The 18,267-nt window shown below is 51.9% G+C and overlaps 3 protein-coding genes across 3 annotated transcripts; 1 reads left to right on the top strand and 2 right to left on the bottom strand.

The window, feature by feature from the left end:
- Positions 1 to 3,241: 3,241 nt before the first annotated feature.
- On the bottom strand, positions 3,242 to 4,455 carry PpBr36_10504 (uncharacterized protein; the record flags this gene model as incomplete). The annotated part of the gene is made up of 3 exons (XM_029897615.1): positions 3,242 to 3,499; positions 3,614 to 4,299; positions 4,401 to 4,455. 3 exons carry the CDS (start codon positions 4,453 to 4,455, stop codon positions 3,242 to 3,244), a joined length of 999 nt encoding a protein of 332 aa, XP_029744081.1.
- A 1,409-nt stretch (positions 4,456 to 5,864) lies between these two features.
- PpBr36_10503 (uncharacterized protein) lies at positions 5,865 to 7,325 on the bottom strand (the record flags this gene model as incomplete). The annotated part of the gene is made up of 2 exons (XM_029897614.1): positions 5,865 to 7,030; positions 7,157 to 7,325. 2 exons carry the CDS (start codon positions 7,323 to 7,325, stop codon positions 5,865 to 5,867), a joined length of 1,335 nt encoding a protein of 444 aa, XP_029743908.1.
- Positions 7,326 to 9,204: 1,879 nt separating this feature from the next.
- Positions 9,205 to 14,348, top strand: PpBr36_10502 (uncharacterized protein; the record flags this gene model as incomplete). The annotated part of the gene is made up of 7 exons (XM_029897613.1): positions 9,205 to 9,383; positions 9,494 to 9,570; positions 9,658 to 9,740; positions 9,837 to 10,265; positions 10,355 to 10,503; positions 10,577 to 11,762; positions 11,865 to 14,348. The coding sequence occupies 7 exons, from the start codon at positions 9,205 to 9,207 to the stop codon at positions 14,346 to 14,348; spliced, it is 4,587 nt and encodes a 1,528-aa protein (XP_029744078.1).
- Between the last annotated feature and the right edge of the window lie 3,919 nt (positions 14,349 to 18,267).

The following is an 18,267-nucleotide window of genomic DNA, read 5'->3' as shown; positions in this document are numbered from 1 at the left end:
TGAAAAGAAAGAGGAAGAAAAAGAAAAAAAAAACAGAACAAATTAAAACCTAGCCAGCTCCAAGTACTATTTGGGTACCCAGCAAAGGCATCACCAACAGTAGGCTAACTCCAATCATCCAATGACAGCTTGGCCTTTAGGAGTTCCAGAGGCGTAAAAAAAACAAAGTTTTACAGTATTATACTGACAAACAACGGATTAGCATTTGCAAAAATTAAAGTACGAGATTGCGATAATATAATAACTTCACCAATGTTTGATAAAGCCCCATTCCGCCGATACCCGTAATAGCACTTTTGACAAGAGCTGCATTGATATTTGGTGCTGCCCCGGCCCCTGCAGCGCCGATAGCAAATATAAAGGTGTAAATGTAGACCTGCAACTTCAGATTGCCAAGTATTTATGGCCGCCTGCATAGCGGTATTATGAATACGTTCAGTGCTATATATCCAACGACAACCCAAGTGAGCATTTCGCTAATGAACTGTACAGTTTGAGCCTCGTGGAGTCTTTATTTCTTTGTATTAAGACATTTGCAATAAAGCGTATTTTGACACAGCTTGGAATAACATCAGGTTGAAGAAGTTGTTTCCTTTATCGAGATTTATTGAGCTGCTCGAGGAGAGCATGAAAGAAAGATTCCAGCAGCTTAAAGTCTTTCAATCTGCCGCACGGTCACATAGGCAGCTTATGACCACATTCAAAGACGAATAGCCAACTTTGAGATCCATCGATACATACTACGGATGTCTGCAACGAAAGCCTACATAAGCCTTCGCTGCGGCCACTTTTTATTCGAAAACTGTGTCAAATTATTTGGGAATATGGATGCCATGGAGAAATGCATTGACAACATGAAGTCGTGCATTCTTTGTGGTTTTGATATGGAAAGTATATCAGGACAACTCAAACCTGATACTTGCAGTGTACGGGTTCTAAGCATTGATGGAGGTGGGACAAGAGGTATCGCACCATTGGTATATCTGCAAAAAGCTCAAAATGGTATAAGACTGACTTGATATTTGAAACTTGTTCTGGTAAGCCGCAATCCGCTACCGTTGTACATATAATGACTGAAACAATACAAATAGGTTCGATTACAGCAGCGGCCCTTGCTTTGTATGGATGGCCAGTTGAAAATGCATCTCAACTTTCAAAGCACTATCTGAGACTGCATTCCAATCTTGGTTTACCTTCCGCATCCCGGTGAAATTAAGAGCTTTTCAATTTTATTATTTCCTTGGCCGTGGATGGCCTATATTCTCTTGGGAACCTAGAGTCTGTTTTTCGAAGGGTGTTTGGCAGCAGAATAAGCATTTTTAGCTCTCCAAACGCTGTCCAGATAGGTATCGAGCTAGGGATAACAGCCACCACATTCCGGGATACCACAGTAGGTGTTCTTGGAAACCACAATGCAATAAGTCGGGAAAGACGGACGAACGGCAAGGATTCTACCTATGGGCTGCCAGCTATAAAACTAACTTGCTAAAATTACTACATGATAAAACCCAAGGATGGTGTCCTACTCCCGTGATGGAAGATGCAAGACCATCCGCCAGACTAGCCATACTCACTATGTGTTAACAGTAGAACAGTATACGATGTGCTACTGCTGCCCCTTTGTAAGTCGCCTCCAGAGCAATCATTCGTCATAACCGTCAAAATCAGATAATTAAGAGCTCCCAGCTATTTCAAGCCGTTCCATATAAAGGGCGTTGGGTCGTTCAAGATGGCGGTCTTATGTATAAAAAGCCAGCCTCCATCGCCCTCTAGGAAGCCGCATCAGTTTTACCTTCTACTCCTAGGCTAGGCCGAGTCTTGTCCTATCATTCGGATCAGGAATTTCAAAAGCAGATGAGCCTCTTGTTTCAAAGGCGCGACGACCATGGAAGGATTACATTCCTGATTAGTTTTATAAAGGCTTTCTGGAGCTTTGGTCACTCAGATAGGGCATGGCAGCAGTTTGTCAATTGCCAAAATGCTGGCCAAAGAACTGATACGGGAGCACTGGAAGAGTTCTACAGGTTCGATGTGAAGTTCACAGGGCCAGAGCCACAGTTAGAGGACGTAGTGAGACTCGAAGAGATTGGTCAACTTGCTCGCGCGCGAGTAAGGTCACGTTGCACGAAAATCAAAACGACGGCTGTGATATAAGCGGCTCTCCACTTACTCTGAATGATTCTTTAGTCTTTACCACCAATCGCCCTGCATAGCTATAAAAGACACACCAAAATGTCTATTTTGCAAGGAGAGTACTATTTTAGTACAGAAGTGCAATGCTGGACTCGGATCAGTTTTACCACTGGCCGTATAAGGGACGCCACGGCGTGGTCTACACCGAGGAGTGCGTGTCCCGATCGCCCTAGTTCGCCGGACGATTTTCTTTGTCGCCTCTGACTCGATGCTCAAACAACTCATCGCCACAGAGACAGAAATAACAAGTGGGTTGGGTGATCAAACCCAGAGATCTGAGACAAGATGAACAGCAAAATAAGCGCTGTCAACTGCATGTCAGAAAGGCGATCATTTATTTTTACTAGCCGCAAATTGATTAAACCATCCATCCAGATGAACGGATGCGAGGAAGGTTTTCCTCGCTTGGATCGACTGGCATTTGAAACGTGGTTGTCGATCATCTCCAGCTAGGCGCGTTGCTGCGGCTAGCCGGCTACTGATTCATACGAACTAGGCTTCTAAATTTCGCAGAGTAGCGCCGAGTTTGTTCAATGTGTGACTTGTAAGGCCGTTCCAGTCGAGCATGTAGTCTCAGCCAAGCATGAGTATTTTGCGGCTTACGAGGTCATGCCCAATCTATCATACATGGACTGAAAATGAAGCGACAACATTCGTGCATCATCTGACTTTAAGCTATTTTATTTTCTGCCTGCGAAACTAAAGACTTGCTCAGGTTAGGACTGCATGTGACAATGGTGAGGCTGCTACTTGCCAGAGACTTGGAATGACATGCATGATATACATAATTCTATTCACCGAAGAAATCAAAGCGAACAGGCCCAAGTTTGCGTCATACAAGTAAATTCATGATGATGAAAATGAGAAGTCAACTTCTAAACCCAAAGAAAGAACGAGAGGAGCCTAGCTCCGAACGAAAAGATATATACTGTAAAAGCATGGTAGATGCGTCTCAAGGAATGTTATATGATGTCCAACATGTTCCGACCCGGCCCTGCAAGTCAACGCTCTCTGCCATGTCGACTCTGTCGTTGTTTTTCTTGTGCTTTTACAGGCACTGCGAGTAATAGTCGTTGCTCTTGGTGCAAGTGCCAGAAGAGCAGCACGTGGCTCCGGCCCAGTTCTGACCACCGCACTGTCCGTACATGGATGCGCAGCTTCCGGTCGAGGGGTTTGAAGACGAGTTGCTAGGGGTGCTGGCAGGCGAGCCGCTGGGCTTGTTGGCAGGTGGGTTGCTAGGCGTACTGGCAGATGGGGTGCTGTTCGTGTTGTTACTGGACTGGGTTGGGTTGGTTTGAGGCTGTGACTGCAAATCACATAATATAGGTCAGTAAAAAAAAAAGAAAAAAAAAAAGGAAAAACCATTTCTCTGCAAAAAGCACAGTCCGCCCACAGAATTAAACTTGGTGGTTTGACTTACAGGAGTCGGGTTGCTGTTACTGCTGCTATTGCCGCCACCGCTGCCGCCGCTGCCGCTGCCACCGCTGCCACCGCCACCCCAAATAGCAGGACCGGGGTATGTGTACTCCGTCGCGCTACCGACCCAGATGTCATCATAGAGGCCCTTGTCGCTCTTGCTGTAGGCGCCGGGGAAGGAAACCAGGTCGGTCGGGCTGCTGGCGCCGTTGCCCGTGACCTTGAGCTGGGCGCAGCTGAGGTAGAACTGCGGGTTGCCGGCCGAGTGCAGGCCGACGTGCTCGGCCCTCAGCAGGTAGTTGGCGGCCTTGAGGCTTACGGGGATGGTGGTGTAGAACTCGCTCATGCCCGACTCGAACTCTTTTCTCGACTTGGCGCCGTACTGGTCGATCTTGAACCACACGTTGCCAGAGGGCTTCCAGCTGTCGACATCCTGTCCATCCGGAACCTGGGCCATGTAGAACATGAACGGGCCGGGATGTATGACGGGCGACGAGGCGCTGAACCCGATGCGGGATCCCGCAGAGACGGTCTGCACGCCGGCAGCGGCGCGGCCGGTCTTTTCGAAGCAGGCCATCTGCGGGGAGTTGATGTCCTCGATGGGGGACTGACTCGGGTTGTTGGCCGTCTCGCGGATGAACTGCCAGTTGCTGGACTTGGCACCTCCAACAATGGTCCCCTGGAACATGTCTGTTTTTTTTTTTTTTTTTTTTGGTATTGTTAGTCGCCATATCTAGTGTGATGTTTTTTTGCTGCCGCAAAGGATACAATGAGGAGGGGTTGATGCATACAGTGGCCCATGGCCGCTGGGGCCAGGACGGCGAGCAAAGAGATTGAAAACTTCATATTGGCTGATAAACCGGATCGCAACTGGATGGAAAGAATGAAAAATAAAATATAATAAAATCAAACGAACGATGGATGGAGCGACCGAGGGTGGCTTCCAAAATTCAAGATTCTCCAAAGGTGAGAGACGGTAAGCCTCTTTATATATCACATCATCGAACCACCTTCAGGTACCTACCCTCCCTCTGACATCCCTTTGCAAAAAAAAATATAGTTTACCCTCTGCAACGGGCTCGCCTGTCATGAATGTGCCATGTTCGGAACGTGATCTCCGTTGAAAACCGCCATGTTGACGTATCTCTTGGCAGCCCTCCCACAGCCCTGCGCCCATCATCCCTGTACCGTGCTGCCAGAAATAAATTGTTTCCCCTTTCATGCCCTGCCCTGCGCATACACCAGAACCAAATCGAGCCCAAGATTCGTCTCAAGTCCTGTCGCTTCGCCACGCCCAATCCCTTCCCCCCCTTTGTTTCGTTTCCCGCCCCCAAAACCCCCATGCAGACCAAAAAAACGTTCGAACCCGGTCGGCGCTCCCTCCCGTGGCACCAACGGGGGGATCTGGGGATTATGGGATTGTTTCTGCTTATGCGATTGCCGTGTCCCCCTGACTTTTCCACGAATGGAATGGCCTGGTCAGGGGAAGTGGATGCGGTCATTGGTGCATGGTTGAAATAGGGCCAAGCGAACCAACAAACCCCATAGGGAAATTGGTCCCAAGGCGTCCTAGGACCGACCGACTTTGTCCCGTTTCACATTGTTATTATCGCTCGCAGCATAGTTATTCTCATCCCATCGTCATCAATTGGGATGACGGGCCGTCCGTCCCGCTTTTATTTTTTTTTTGGTTGCCATGGTCCAGCCAATTTCGATTTTTTATGCTTTCTTGTTTGGAAATAATTGGGGAGGGTCATCAGATGTACTTGTAGCAGCCGGCAGTAGAATTGGCGCCAATGTTCAAAGTTCGGACTGGGCCAATAGCAATTATGATTAAACATATCAACAAAGAAAACAAAGAAAAACTAATTTCTTTCTACAACAAAGCACAACACACACATGGGCGGCCAGGATGACGGCAATAATACATTGATCGTCCAGTCCCCTATTGAACTATGCGTTGGTTGTTTTTTTCGTTTTTGGTCTTCTTCCCCTTCGCTTCCACCTCGGTCAAATAGGCAGGCAGAAAAAAAAAATCCGGGCGTTTCTTTTCTTTCTTTTTGTTTCCTTCTGGGCACATTGCGTCATTGAAACACGAACGAGCCCAAAAAAAGAAACAACTGCAGTCCAACAATAGACAGAAGAAAAGAAATGAAAATTTGACCACCCGAGGATTTTCTCAACCATCAATCACTCGCCCCGCCAACACACAACCGGCCCGAATGCCGAACACCACCATAGATGCGCCATGTGGCTTACTGGCGGTGGCCGTAATCACCACCAACTGCCGGGGTCATCTTGCCCTTGCGGCGCTTGGTCTCGGGCTTGGGCTCCTCGGCGGCGGGTTGGGCAGGAGGGGCGTACTCGGCGGAAGGGGCCGGCTGCTCCTTGTGCTCCTCGTGCTTGGGTTCCTCGTACTTGGGCTCCTCGTGTTTGGGCTCCTCATGCTTGTGCTCCTCGTGCTTGGGTTCCTCGTACTTGGGCTGCTCGTGCTTGGGCTCCTCGTGCTTCGGCGCCTCGGCGCTGGGGATGGGGACGGTCTGGTAGCTGTGGACGGGGGTGTGCTCGGCGACGGGCTGCTCCTTGTGCTCCTCCTGCTTGGGTTCCTCGTACTTGGGTTGCTCGTGCTTGGGTTCCTCATACTTGGGCTGCTCGTGCTTGGGCTCCTCCTTGTGAGCCTCAGGCTTAGGCTCCTCGTGGTGCTCCTTGGGCTGTTCAGCGTGGGGGACGGTGTGGTAGGGCTGCTGGGTAGGAGCAGCAGGCGGGCTCTGGTAGGTGCCGGTCGGGTGGGTCACCTCGTGGGTCGGGGCAGGGGCCGGCGCCTCCTCAGTGTGGTTGCCGTGGGGGACGGTTTCGTACTTGTGCTCGGTGGCCTTCTCGGTGCAGTTGGCAGGAGGGGCGTCGTAGGTCGGGCTCTGCGAGTGGGCCGGCTCCTCGGCGGGCTTGGTCTCCTTGTAGCCGCCCTCGGGGTGGACGTGGGCAGGCTCCTTGGCGGGCTCTTCAGCCGGCTTGGTCTCCTTGTAGCCGCCCTCGGGGTGGACGTGCTCCGGCTTCTTCTCGGGCTCGGGCTCCTTGTAGTCGCCCTTGGGAGGAGGAGCCTCTTGCTCCGGCTTTTTCTCCGGCTCCGGCTCCTTCTCGGGCTCGGGCTGGGGGATCTTGCCCGGCTGGGGCGTCTTGTGGCAGTCTCCGCCGCAGATGATGAGGTTGGCGAACCTGGGCAGGTCGCAGTTCACCTGCCAGCCACTGGCCTTGGCGCACGATCTGAGACCACGGTTGACGATCGAGTCGCAGTTCACGCAGACAAAGGGGCCTTTCTGTTCCTGGCGCTTGACGCGCCCGCCCTCACCCTCTCCCGCACCCGGGCCAAGAGGGCTGTCAAAGTTGCTGTCGGCATCAAGGTACTCGCATGGGTTGACGATGCCTGTTGTGAGTCATGTGATGGTCAGTAATTAGTTAGTGTGATATGCCAAGGGGCTAATGACGCGTCGCCCATAGGCGTCGGCAAATGGTAGGTGGGTTTTTTGTGATTATTATTAGAGTTACTAACCACAGACAGACTCTCCCTCCTCGTGGCCACCATGCTCCTCTGCGCCAGGGCCCTCGGGACGAACACCGATAGAGTAGTCATACATGCCACCAGCCTGGGGGATAGGGCCCGCGGCGATAAGGGCAGGAGCCACGCCGAGAACGGCGAGGAGACAGATGTTGGTACGCATCCTGGGGTTGGGGGATGAACGAAAGAATGACTTATGCAGTAGCGAGCGACTGATGCTATGAAAGCAATGAACGAATGACTGTCGATGGGGATGATGAACAAACAAGAACCCGTCGCTCTCAGAACAGGAAACCCAGATTTATACATTGCTTGATTTTTACTATTTTGCTCATTTCATCGTGAGAAGCATATTGCCAAAGGTCTCGGCTCTCCTCTTGAGACCATCTATTGAATCCAAAAGACAAAAAGAAACAGGGTGCGGGCGGGGAGAATATCGATGCCGCAATCCACCCAACCACCGAAAACCAACAGGGGAGATGTTAGCCACGCCCGCTTGCAAAGAGCAAAGAAAAAAAGAAAAAGAAAAAAGACAAAAAAAAAAAAAAGCAGAAGGTAGGTTGAGACTCGCCACTGGATACCGTGGAAGAGGAACCTGTGGTAAAGCACGAATTAGCTTTTTTCAATCTACGGAAAACTGATGGATGGGATCGGTTCCTAATCGATTGACATTCTTGGCATCTCTTGGCCGCCGCCCGATTGTGCGAACGCTTCCGATACCCTTCACACCATCTATGCCTTGTATGCGGGTAGCCACTTACCAACATGTCTATCTACTGTACCTGCCTGCATTACGTACCTTGCATCCCCTATTTCTCACGGTTTACGGGCAATCCACCCAGTGTCAAAAGTGCCAAAACCGGCACAGGCCACGAGCGAATGGGCGTTAGGCTCATGGACAAGCCCCCTAAGGGACCAGTGAAAAAAAAAAAGAAGCCCAGCCCAGCATGAATTCAGAAACCCAATGGACATCCATCATCTCCATGGGTGATACGCTAGCCGCCGGTTTTGTGCGTCACCAATGCGAGAGCATGCCTGGCCTATGCTGTGGGAAGCATGACGGGCCGTGACCAGCAATCAGCGCCATTTTCACACGCTAGATTCTGGAACCGTCGTTCTATTTGTATACTTGGATCTGGGCCGGCGGCGAGCTAGCAGCGAACATCCTAATTCCATCGACCTGTTTCTCATTTCCCCCCTTCGTGTTAGTGGCGCCCTAGAAGCACACGGGAGATTTGGGGCTCATGCTTTGGACGAGAAGAAATGCGGCAGAGGGGGGAAAAAAAAAAGACTTTCCCGAGGAAATGGTTGGAACCGAGAGGGGGTGTACTTTTTTTTTGTTCCACCCCGTCTGTTTCGCTTTATCTGGTAGTCCCCTTTTTTTTTCGTTTTCTCCTGCTTTGTCATCCTGTCGAGTTTTCTTCTTAGCATCATCATCCCCGAATCGGACATTTTCTTTGTTTGTTTGCCCATGAACCGTGCTCGCTGCTACCAAACGTCGCGGGCTCGTGCGGCAAAAGCTCGACGACTAGGCAAAAAGTTGCCGGATCTAAAACCGCTTGGGACTCGTAGAGCAGGACTCGGGAAATACGAAGGGTCAAGACTCGTGGCCCTTGGTGAAGGACCTGTAACTAAAATGGAATCGCGCCAAGAGGACACAAAAAAAATGTCTCTATACATATGGCTCTTTTTCCCCCTGTCGTTCAATTTCCCTTGAAGAATATCATTCCAACGGTCAAGCAGAGCAAGGAGGCATCACTCGTTCATCCTTCCTTGTTTGCATTCTTTCTTTCTTTTTCCTAGCTATCCCAACTCTGACAGTATACATTCTTTCTAGAAGACAGTTGCTTTTGCGCTGCCTCCTATCCAGGGGTTCTGCTTCTGTCACACAGCCAGATACCCATTCACTCTCATTATTACTTTCTCTTTTTGCTTTCTATTCTTTACTTTTCAGTCGATCATTTACAGGCATCAATAATCAATAACCTTCTTTCTTTTGAGGTTTCCGCCAACACGGCTGACCTTGCTTCAAGGGTTCCACAATGTCCATCAAGGGATCCATCCAGATCCTGGCATTACTGCCCCTGCTACAGACCATCGTTCTCGCCCAGAATGGCCGCTTCATCGTGACGGGTAGGCAGACCGCCCTCAACACGACGAGCGGTGAGCTGCCCTCCCGTATGAATGTCAACCAGCTGCAGAATGATGGAGGCGCTCTCTGGTAAGGCTCACTTTGTTTGTTTCGACAGGGTGATGTGGATCAAAGACATGTCTTGTCTTATCTGATCTGAGTAGCAAAAGCGGAAGGCTGAAAAGATGTGTCTAATGCAGGGATCTTTTTATTCTTGGTCTGGCCGAGTTCCAGCAGGCGAAGGAGAGCGATGAGAATTCTTACTTTGGTATTTCTGGTAAGTTGGATGTTTACTTTACTGTTTGCTATTTCTTATCTTTCTTGGTATTATTTAAAACAAAAGAATGCTGACGAATCGATCCAGGTATTCACGGTCGTCCATACATCCCATGGAACGGCGTTTCGGCTGCATCCGGCGGCAATGGGAGGGGTTACTGTCCTCATGGTGTAAGTCCTCTGTTCGATATAGACTTCTCTCATGCAGTCGATTGATCACGTTACTGTATGTAGCATTGGCATCATGACTAACATACCTTTTCCCAGGAAATCCAATTCGCCACTTGGCATCGTCCCTATGTCGCAGTGTTCGAGATGGTTCTTGGCCAGCACATCACCACAGTTGCCTCGCGCTACCAAGGCTCCCAGGCGGCGACTTACCAGGCTGCTGCTGAGAACTGGAGGATGCCTTACTGGGATTGGGCCAGTGACTATAATCTGCCGCCGGCAGCCATGATGCCAACCATCTCGGTCAACGGCCCTACGGGACAGACGACCATCAAGAACCCGTTGTACAGCTACAAGTGGCAGCAGTTCCCTCTCAACACGGCCAACAACTACTTCCCCACCAGCACGGACCGCAACTGCTGGGGCTGGCCCGAGACAACTCGCCAGCCTGATTCCCGAGGAAACAACCAGTTTCAGATCGTCAACCAGGATCTGGCCGATGCCAACAATCCGCTCAAGAGCCAGGTGGTGAGTTTTGCGCGCGAGGAGGGAGAGTAAAAAAAAAAAAAAAAAAAAAAAAAAAAAAGTTTCTGGTGTGCTGACATTTGCAACATTAGTACCGCATCATGTCGACGGTCACCGACTTCAACACCATGGCCACCTATGGTACCAGCGGCTTGAGTTTCGAGGCTCCCCACAACGATGTGCATACATCCATGTATGCCATCATGACATACCTTGACTACTCTGGCTTCGACCCCATTTTGTAAGTGCTGGCATATATCCCTTGATTCACTTGGTGCCCGCCCCTGGACTAACCACGCCCATTCGAATCGCAGCTGGTTGCACCACGCCAACGTCGATCGTCTGATCGCCCTTTGGCAGGCAGTCAACTACAACAACACCGTGCAGACCGGCAGCTATCGTACCCGCGGTCTGTACGCCACGCCTGCCAACTCCGTCATCACGGCCGACAGCGAGCTGAAGCCCTTCTACCGTGACGCCAACAACTTCCACACCGGCAGGACGGCGTCCACGACCAAGAACTTTGGATACACGTACCCGGAGTTGAAGAACGAGAACAGCGCCACCAAGGACCAGCTGCGCCGCTCCGTCATCAGGTCCGTCAACATCCTCTACGGTGACGGCTCCATGGCCAGCCAGCCCGACCCGGCCGCCGTGTCGTCCGTCGCGCCCGCGCCGTCCAGCACCGCCGCGTCCAGCTCCTCGGCCGCTCCTCAGTCATCGACTGTTGCTTCTGCCCCGGCCGTTTCATCCAGCAGCTCGGCCCCCTCAGCTTCTGCTGTTCCTGTTGATAACAGCAGCGACGGCCAGAACGATGGTGATAATGACGGCAGCAACGATGGCGATACGGACTCTGCACCTGCACCTGCACCTGCACCTGCTCCCAACCCCGCCCCTGCCCCTGGACCTGCGCCGGCTCCCAACCCCGCCCCTGCCCCGGCCCCTGCTCCTGGACCCGGCGGCAACGGCAAGGGCAAGGGCAACGCGAACAACCGCAGGAACTGGGGCCCTTGGTCCTGGCTTTTCGGCCGGCGCAGCCGCATGGTCAAGCGCGACCCGACCCTGTCAGACCTCGAGCTCATCCCCGAGATCCTCGGCAAGGTCGCTCCCGGCATCAGCGACGTCATCAATGGCGCGGTCGTCAAGGTCTCCGCCGGCGACTACGGCAGCATCGGCAAGCATTCCAAGAAGCCGTCGGCCTCGTCGGCCGGCAGCAGCTATGGCAGCAGCAGCAGCAGCAACAAGGCCTCGCCCGCCCCGGCTGCTCCCATCAAGCAGTACTCGATCGGCGTCGAGGTCGAGCGTAGCGAGCTTCCTCTCCCCTGCAGCCTGGTCTTCTCCATTGGCAACACGTACATCGGCCACACGGCTCTGCTTTCCATGCCCATGGAGGGTACCACCTACGACGACCTGCCGCTTGACAAGGCCATCAAGGCTGCTGGCATGAACCCGGTCGACGTCAACAAGATCCAGGACCTGCTGACTGCTCAGATCAAGATGGTAAGTTTTTTTTTTTTTTTTTTTTTTTTTTTTGTTTGTTTGTTTATTCAGATGGACCGTTGAAAAAGCTTACAAACCAATTCTTGGCGCAACTCGCCACAGCCCAACGGTACCATGATCACCAATGCCAACGTTCCCAGTCTCAAGGTCAAGGTCCGCGGTGAGGAGGTCAGGCCCCCGGTCGCTCTCGATGAGTTCCCCACCATCATCAGCAACTTCTTCAACGGTCCTACTCTTGGTGGCCTGAAGTGCAAGATCATCAATGCTCTGGGTGGCGACTTCAACGACGCTGCGGATCAGGGCTATGGTAACGGCCCGGCCCCCAGCAACACCAACCAGGGCGATGACTACAGCAACGACAACAATGACAATGATGACGACAGTGATGACGACGACGACAACGATTACAACAACACTCCGGCCCCCCAATCGTCTGTCGAGCCCGTCAGCCAGCAGCCAAGCCCCTCGGGTGGTGACTATGCCCCTGCCAATACACCGGCAGCCTCATCCCCTGCCCCGTCACCTTTGACCAGCGACGTCGTGCCTGTCCAGACCACCATGTCGACTGTCACTGCCCCGTCGGCCCAGTCCACCTCCAGCAACGTCCCCGACTTGGCATTGCCATCGTCGTCGTCGTCGTCGTCGACTACCCCGGTCTTTAGGGATGAGACCACTTCGCCTGTCTCGCCATCTCTGGCATCGACCACTCTGTCTGCATCCGAGACTCCCAGCTCTGATGTCAAGCCCGCTCAGAGCACAACTTCGCCGGCTGCGGACACATATGTTCCTTCGCCTTCGGTTGCGACCACCGCCACCACCTCGTCCGTTGAGGCTGTTGCTGTGACCTCGTCTACCTCGGCTACTCCGGTCGCCGAGACTTATGCTCCTTCGTCCTCTGTGGAGACGACTGCTTCTGCGGTTGTGCCTGCATCAGAGACCCCTGCCTCGGACGTCAAGCCCGTCGAGAGCACCACCTCCCCGGTTGCTGACAACTATCCTCCTTCGCCCTCGGCCATGAGCTCTTCGGTTGAGGCCGTCGGTGTGACTTCTTCCACCTCTGCCGTTGTGCCCGCTTCTGAGACCCCTTCGCCTTCTCCCTCGGACTCGGGCGATCAGGGCTACACTCCCCTGCCCTCGCCTCAGACCACAGCCTCCTCCGTCGAGGCGGTTGGTGTGACTCCGTCAGCCACCCCGGCCACCACCAGCCCAAGCTCTGTCGTCGTGCCTGCCTCCGAAATGCCCTCGCCTTCGCCCTCGGATTCCGACGACTATCCCCCGTCTCCATCTTCGGTCCAGCCTACAACTTCGTCTGTTGAGGCTGCCGGTGTGACTTCCTCCACCTCCGCCGTCGTGCCCGCTTCCGAGACCCCCTCGCCTTCGCCCTCGGATTCTGATGACTATCCTCCGTCTCCATCGTCGGTCCAGCCCACAACTTCGTCCGTCGAGGCTGTCGATGTGACTCCGTCAGCCACCCCGGCCACCACCAGCCCAAGCTCTGTCGTCGTGCCTGCCTCCCAGATGCCCTCGCCTTCGCCCTCGGATTCAGACGACTATCCTCCGTCTCCATCCTCGGTCCAGCCCACAACTTCGTCCGTCGAGGCTGTCGGTGTGATTTCCTCCACCTCTGCCGTTGTCCCTGCCTCCGAGACTCCCTCGTCAATCGTCCCGGTCGTTTCGTCGGCCAGCCCGAATGCTTCCGCCTCGAACAACTACCCTCCATCGCCCCAATCCTCATCAGTCGTTCCCGTCGTCAACTCGCCCACGACGACACCGGCTCCCGCCAACGACGGCTACGGTAACCGCGCACCGGCCCCGGTCCAGTCTGCCGTCCACCCCACCGCCGATCAGAACTACCCGCCGTCCAACAACGCAGGCGGCTGCGGTGCCGTGCCCCCTGCTGCCCCTGCCGCCCAGCCCGTGCGCAAGGTAGCCGTGGAGGTCGCCAAGCCCGCTCCGCAGTCCACGGCTCAGGCCACCGCCGAGACCCCCAACGGCGAGATCTTCACGCCCTCGGCGCCCAAGTCCCCTGCCAACGCCGAGCCCGCCGTCAAGAACACCCCGCAGGGCGCCGTCTTCTCCCCTTCCCCGGCCAGGAAGCGCACCGCCAAGATCCGCATGGCCAGGCGCGCGGCCATCCAGGCCCGCTCCCTGGGTCTGCTCGAGGGTCTGATCGGCACGCTTGCCAACGGTGCTGCTCCGGGCGGCGGCGGCGGCAGCTACGGCGCCGCTCCCGCCCCTGCTTCCACCGACGACAACGATGCTTACGACAGCTCCTCTGCCGACCCCACTTCCTCCAGCAACGATGACGAGGACTACTCCGACGACTCCGACGACTCCGACGACGCTAGCCCCTCGTCGCTGGACCAGCTCGCCGCCGCTCTTGCCACCGTCATGGGCGGTGCCGGCAACAGCGACATGCTCAAGAGCCTCGGCAGCCTCGATTCCTACATGCAGGCGGCCAAGGCTGCTGCCGCCGCTGCCACCCCTGCGGACGATCAAAGCAACTCGCCGCAGGCTGCTGCTGCTGCTGCTCCCGCCACCCCGGTCTTGGGTGGTGCCAGGAGGGTTGGCGGTGTCGCGTACTAGGAGAGAAACGTGTACATTCAAAGGCGAGTGGTTCATAAGATTGGAACATAATCAGTAGATGGTGTACATGCTGCACATATACGAGACCACGCACGCACACATGGTTGGGATGGGGTTTCTGTTTCTTTCTTTTTTTTTTTTTTTTCTATGTCTATTGTTTCGATCTTTTTGGAATACCCTTGCTAAATAGGGTGTGGAGATGTGTGTAAACTAGTACAAATAAAAATACTGTGTACTCCAAGATTGCAAACATATAATGAGCTCGCCCGTATAAGAGGACCTACCAATGCGGCAAAAGCGTGGCAAAAGCCAATCAAAAAAAAAACAAAAAAAAAAGAAATACTCATAAAATTGACATAAACCTTGCTGATACCCTCCGTCTTGCACTGCTCTCTAGGTTTGCCGGTCACAGGCGTGCCCTCTACAACCTCCGCCTTGATTTCGACATCCCTGAATGCTAAACAATTGATGTTTACTCGAAAAAATGGTCTAATTTGAACAGTGTAAATAAGTTGGAAAAGGTCGTTTGTATTTGTAAATAACACTCGGGGATGTATATATAATAGTTTAAATAACTACCAAGTACGGCACTTGGCTTATGACAAGGCGCGAACATGATGAAATTAGAATGAATCTCAATGCGCCGCACGAACTTTGCTCAAATTCTCCAGCCGCTTGTATTCTTTGCACCACACCTTGCAAAAATATTGAAATCCCGGCGTCAAGTCAAGTCTGGCCGCTAGCAACTGTTCTTTGCAGATATTCACACACTCTTCCGGAGTCTTCCCGGGGGGCACTGATATCCTGGGCATCTGATATAAGTGCGGCTGTGAGGCGATGACGCCGCAGGCAAAAGTAACAAGAAAAGTAGTTCCGAAACGCATCTTGGAAAACGAGAGTCTCCAGGGTGAGTCCAGGATAAAAGGGGAAAGAGTAGGTTTGGAGGGAAAGGGTATCAGCTTGCGATGTCGTAGCTCTGCGGGCCAAGGCAAGGAAGAGATGAGATGTCTGTTTGTTTGTTGGCTGGGAAAATTCTCGAATGTAAAACTGAATATTTGCCAGTATACCTTGTGTAGGGAATGTCGGGAAGTTAGCTCGAGGCTAAGCATTGCTACAAGATCTGAGAAGTCTCGATATATGAGTAAAAAGCTTGCATTAATTTCAAATTTTAAAATATCCTCGGTTAATCCGAATCTTATTAGTTTCGGTTGTTTTTACTAACTGTTTAATCATATGCTGTGTTATTTATAGTTCCTACAATTTGACGGGTTGTCTAGCATCCCATAACACCGCGATCGCCCCGATATCTGGCGTTGATTAGTGTCTGCACCGTTTTATCAAATACTGCAGGTATTTTTCATCAAAAGAGATTTGAGATTCAGGTTTTCTAAAATTATCCTAATTCTAGCCAGACAAAATGTATGCAGAACATATATATGGGGAAAAAAAAAAGAAAACAGCAAAAGCAATGACCCAACATTCTCATGCGTGGCATAACACGAATGCCCTTCAACCAGCATAGGTGAGAACAAGGCAAAAAAAATTCTCTTCCGGTCAGGCTTGAACTGACAACCTCTCGATGGTGGGTCGAAACTTAACAGTCGAACGCGCTAGCCAATTGCGCCACGGAAGATGGGCTTGAAACAATGTTACTCGCTTGATGGTGACCCGGATTTGTGCGGGCATTATATCGCAAGGGATTTAGAAGCTTGGTTGCAGTAAATGTGGAATTTCTTTTTCCGTGTTAATAAAATACCCGCAGACCCGGAACGAGTCATATGTTAGGTAGTGTTCGAGGCAACGTCCGGAATCTTGGCGTTGGGGAAAGCTATGGCACATCTTGGGAGGTCATAACAACGACTTGGTAGCGAAACTCTCTGCAAGATTGACTGGTCTGCAACCCACCGCTTGACAAATCGACCCCAGAAAGGGAACGATGTGATTGAGGTTGGTGAAGCGCAGCCAATTGGCCATTCGATGCAAAAATCTGCACTGGAAAGGGCTGAGTGAAAAAGAAAAATAGATCGAGATGAGATGTAGACCTACGATTCATATCATCCATCTCTCTACGAAAATCTTCACATCACATAAAAACACATGTGCCAATCCATCATCTTTGCAAGGGCAGGCTGGGCGCCAACTCCGTTCCTTGGGCTTGTATTACGTAGTAGAGTAACATCTTGTAGACGTACGTCTTCGTGCGATAAACACAAAAACTATAAACAAGCACAATGTTTCCCAAGTCCACGTGCGACCGAGTCAAGATGGGTTCATTGTTTGTCTCGAGTCGTGAACTTTACTGCCTGGTCATCTCGTTTTATAGTGGGGGAGGGAATGATTTAGCCAATCCAACGCTCCCCCGTTCTCTTGACTTGACTTTGCTCGCCGCTCGGACTGCGCCAAGGCTGATACGATGGCAAATTCTGTCTTCGCCGTGTTCGCCGTATATTGCTCGCCCAGCTTCCCATAAGAATGGGCTGGCTGGCCGTCATGCGATGTTGGGCATAACTCGGGAATACAGTTCATCTAGATGCAACCTTTACCAACGCGTCTTCCTTTTGCCAATCAATTTCAGATTGAAGCCTCACTCATCATTGGGGTTGTATCTCTAAAATAGGATACACTGCTATCCGCTCCAAATGATATAATCCCATAGTATGACTCGTGGGATTTTAAGCTATGCGTCACAAGTGTCATGCGTACCTTGACGGGAAGAAGAATTGTGCTAGAAGAGGGGAAAGAAAGAGAGAGAGAGAGAGAGAGAAAAAAAAGAGACGGAAGACTAAGTTGCCGGCACTAGTGATGATGATTATTAAGAAGAATGCCTAGTGTACAAAAATGTGCAACTCAATCGGATACGACCAGGGCATCCGTTTGCTTGGATCGTCATGCTTCTTGACATGTTCTTTTTTCATTTTATGATCCCTGTAGGGCATCACCCGGACTCGACTCAGGCTTTATTGAGACCCGCCGGAGATGGATGGTTATTGAATACTGCGTAGCAACCATGCTAGGCTATTGCCTTTTGAGGAGCAGCCAAGAAGTGTTGGGAGGTTCACACGAATTACACTCCTCTCTTCTTATATCACGCTTTGGCCGAAGCCATAGGACCCTCAATGGCAAGTTGGCAGAGGAGTTTACTACCACAGCAGGGGCCTTCAATTCTCCTACTCTTCTGCTACTGAAGTCATACCCAAAGCGAAATAGTGTAGTGAAAAGGAAAGGCTACCAAATACAGAGTAAGCATAAAACGCATCAACAAACGAACGGGATCTCCTTAGGCCGAAATCCAAAAAATCATTTAATGCAATGGGACCTATCACCGTAAAACCCGCCAAAGTGCCGGGAAATTTTGACAAAGGAAAAAAAAAGGTTAAACCTAGAGCGAGAGGAAAAGGGGGGCTCACCTCGTGGGCCGTGTGCCAGATAGATAAATCCCAAGCCCTGCGAGAAACGTGCGGAGGAACCTTGAGCGTTGCATTCGCCGCCCACCGGGTGGGAAGCCCGGCGTTTTTTTAGCTTGCATGAGTTGACAACCTTTGAGTGACGTCGCAGGCGGCCGCCGCCCGCCCGCCGCTACTCTCTCGCACTTGTTATTTTTTTTTTTTTCTCCTGCCTGTTGCCTGCCCCCATCATGATCGGTAGATGGAGAGGGTCCTTTGCGTGGATGGACCGTGGCAACCCGCCGTCACCCCGAGGCTAGTGGGACATGACACTCTAAGTTCTATCCCGTCGGGTGAGCGTCTTTTATACAACATGACGTTGAACCCTCATGAAACATTTCACGTTGCCATGTGTCGAACTTTCCTTCTCTGTTCGTTTTTTGGTTTTCGATTTCGTTCTTTTTAGGGCTGTGAAGAAAAGCTCTCTGTCGCGTTTGGTGGAGACCTTTTTCCAAAGTTTCTTTTTTTTTTTTTTT

The sequence above is a fragment of the Pyricularia pennisetigena genome (genome assembly GCF_004337985.1).
Source record: "Pyricularia pennisetigena strain Br36 chromosome Unknown Pyricularia_pennisetigena_Br36_Scf_10, whole genome shotgun sequence".
NCBI lineage: Eukaryota > Fungi > Ascomycota > Sordariomycetes > Magnaporthales > Pyriculariaceae > Pyricularia > Pyricularia pennisetigena.
Note: the sequence above shows the minus strand (reverse complement) of the source record. Positions and strands in the feature narration are given on the sequence as shown.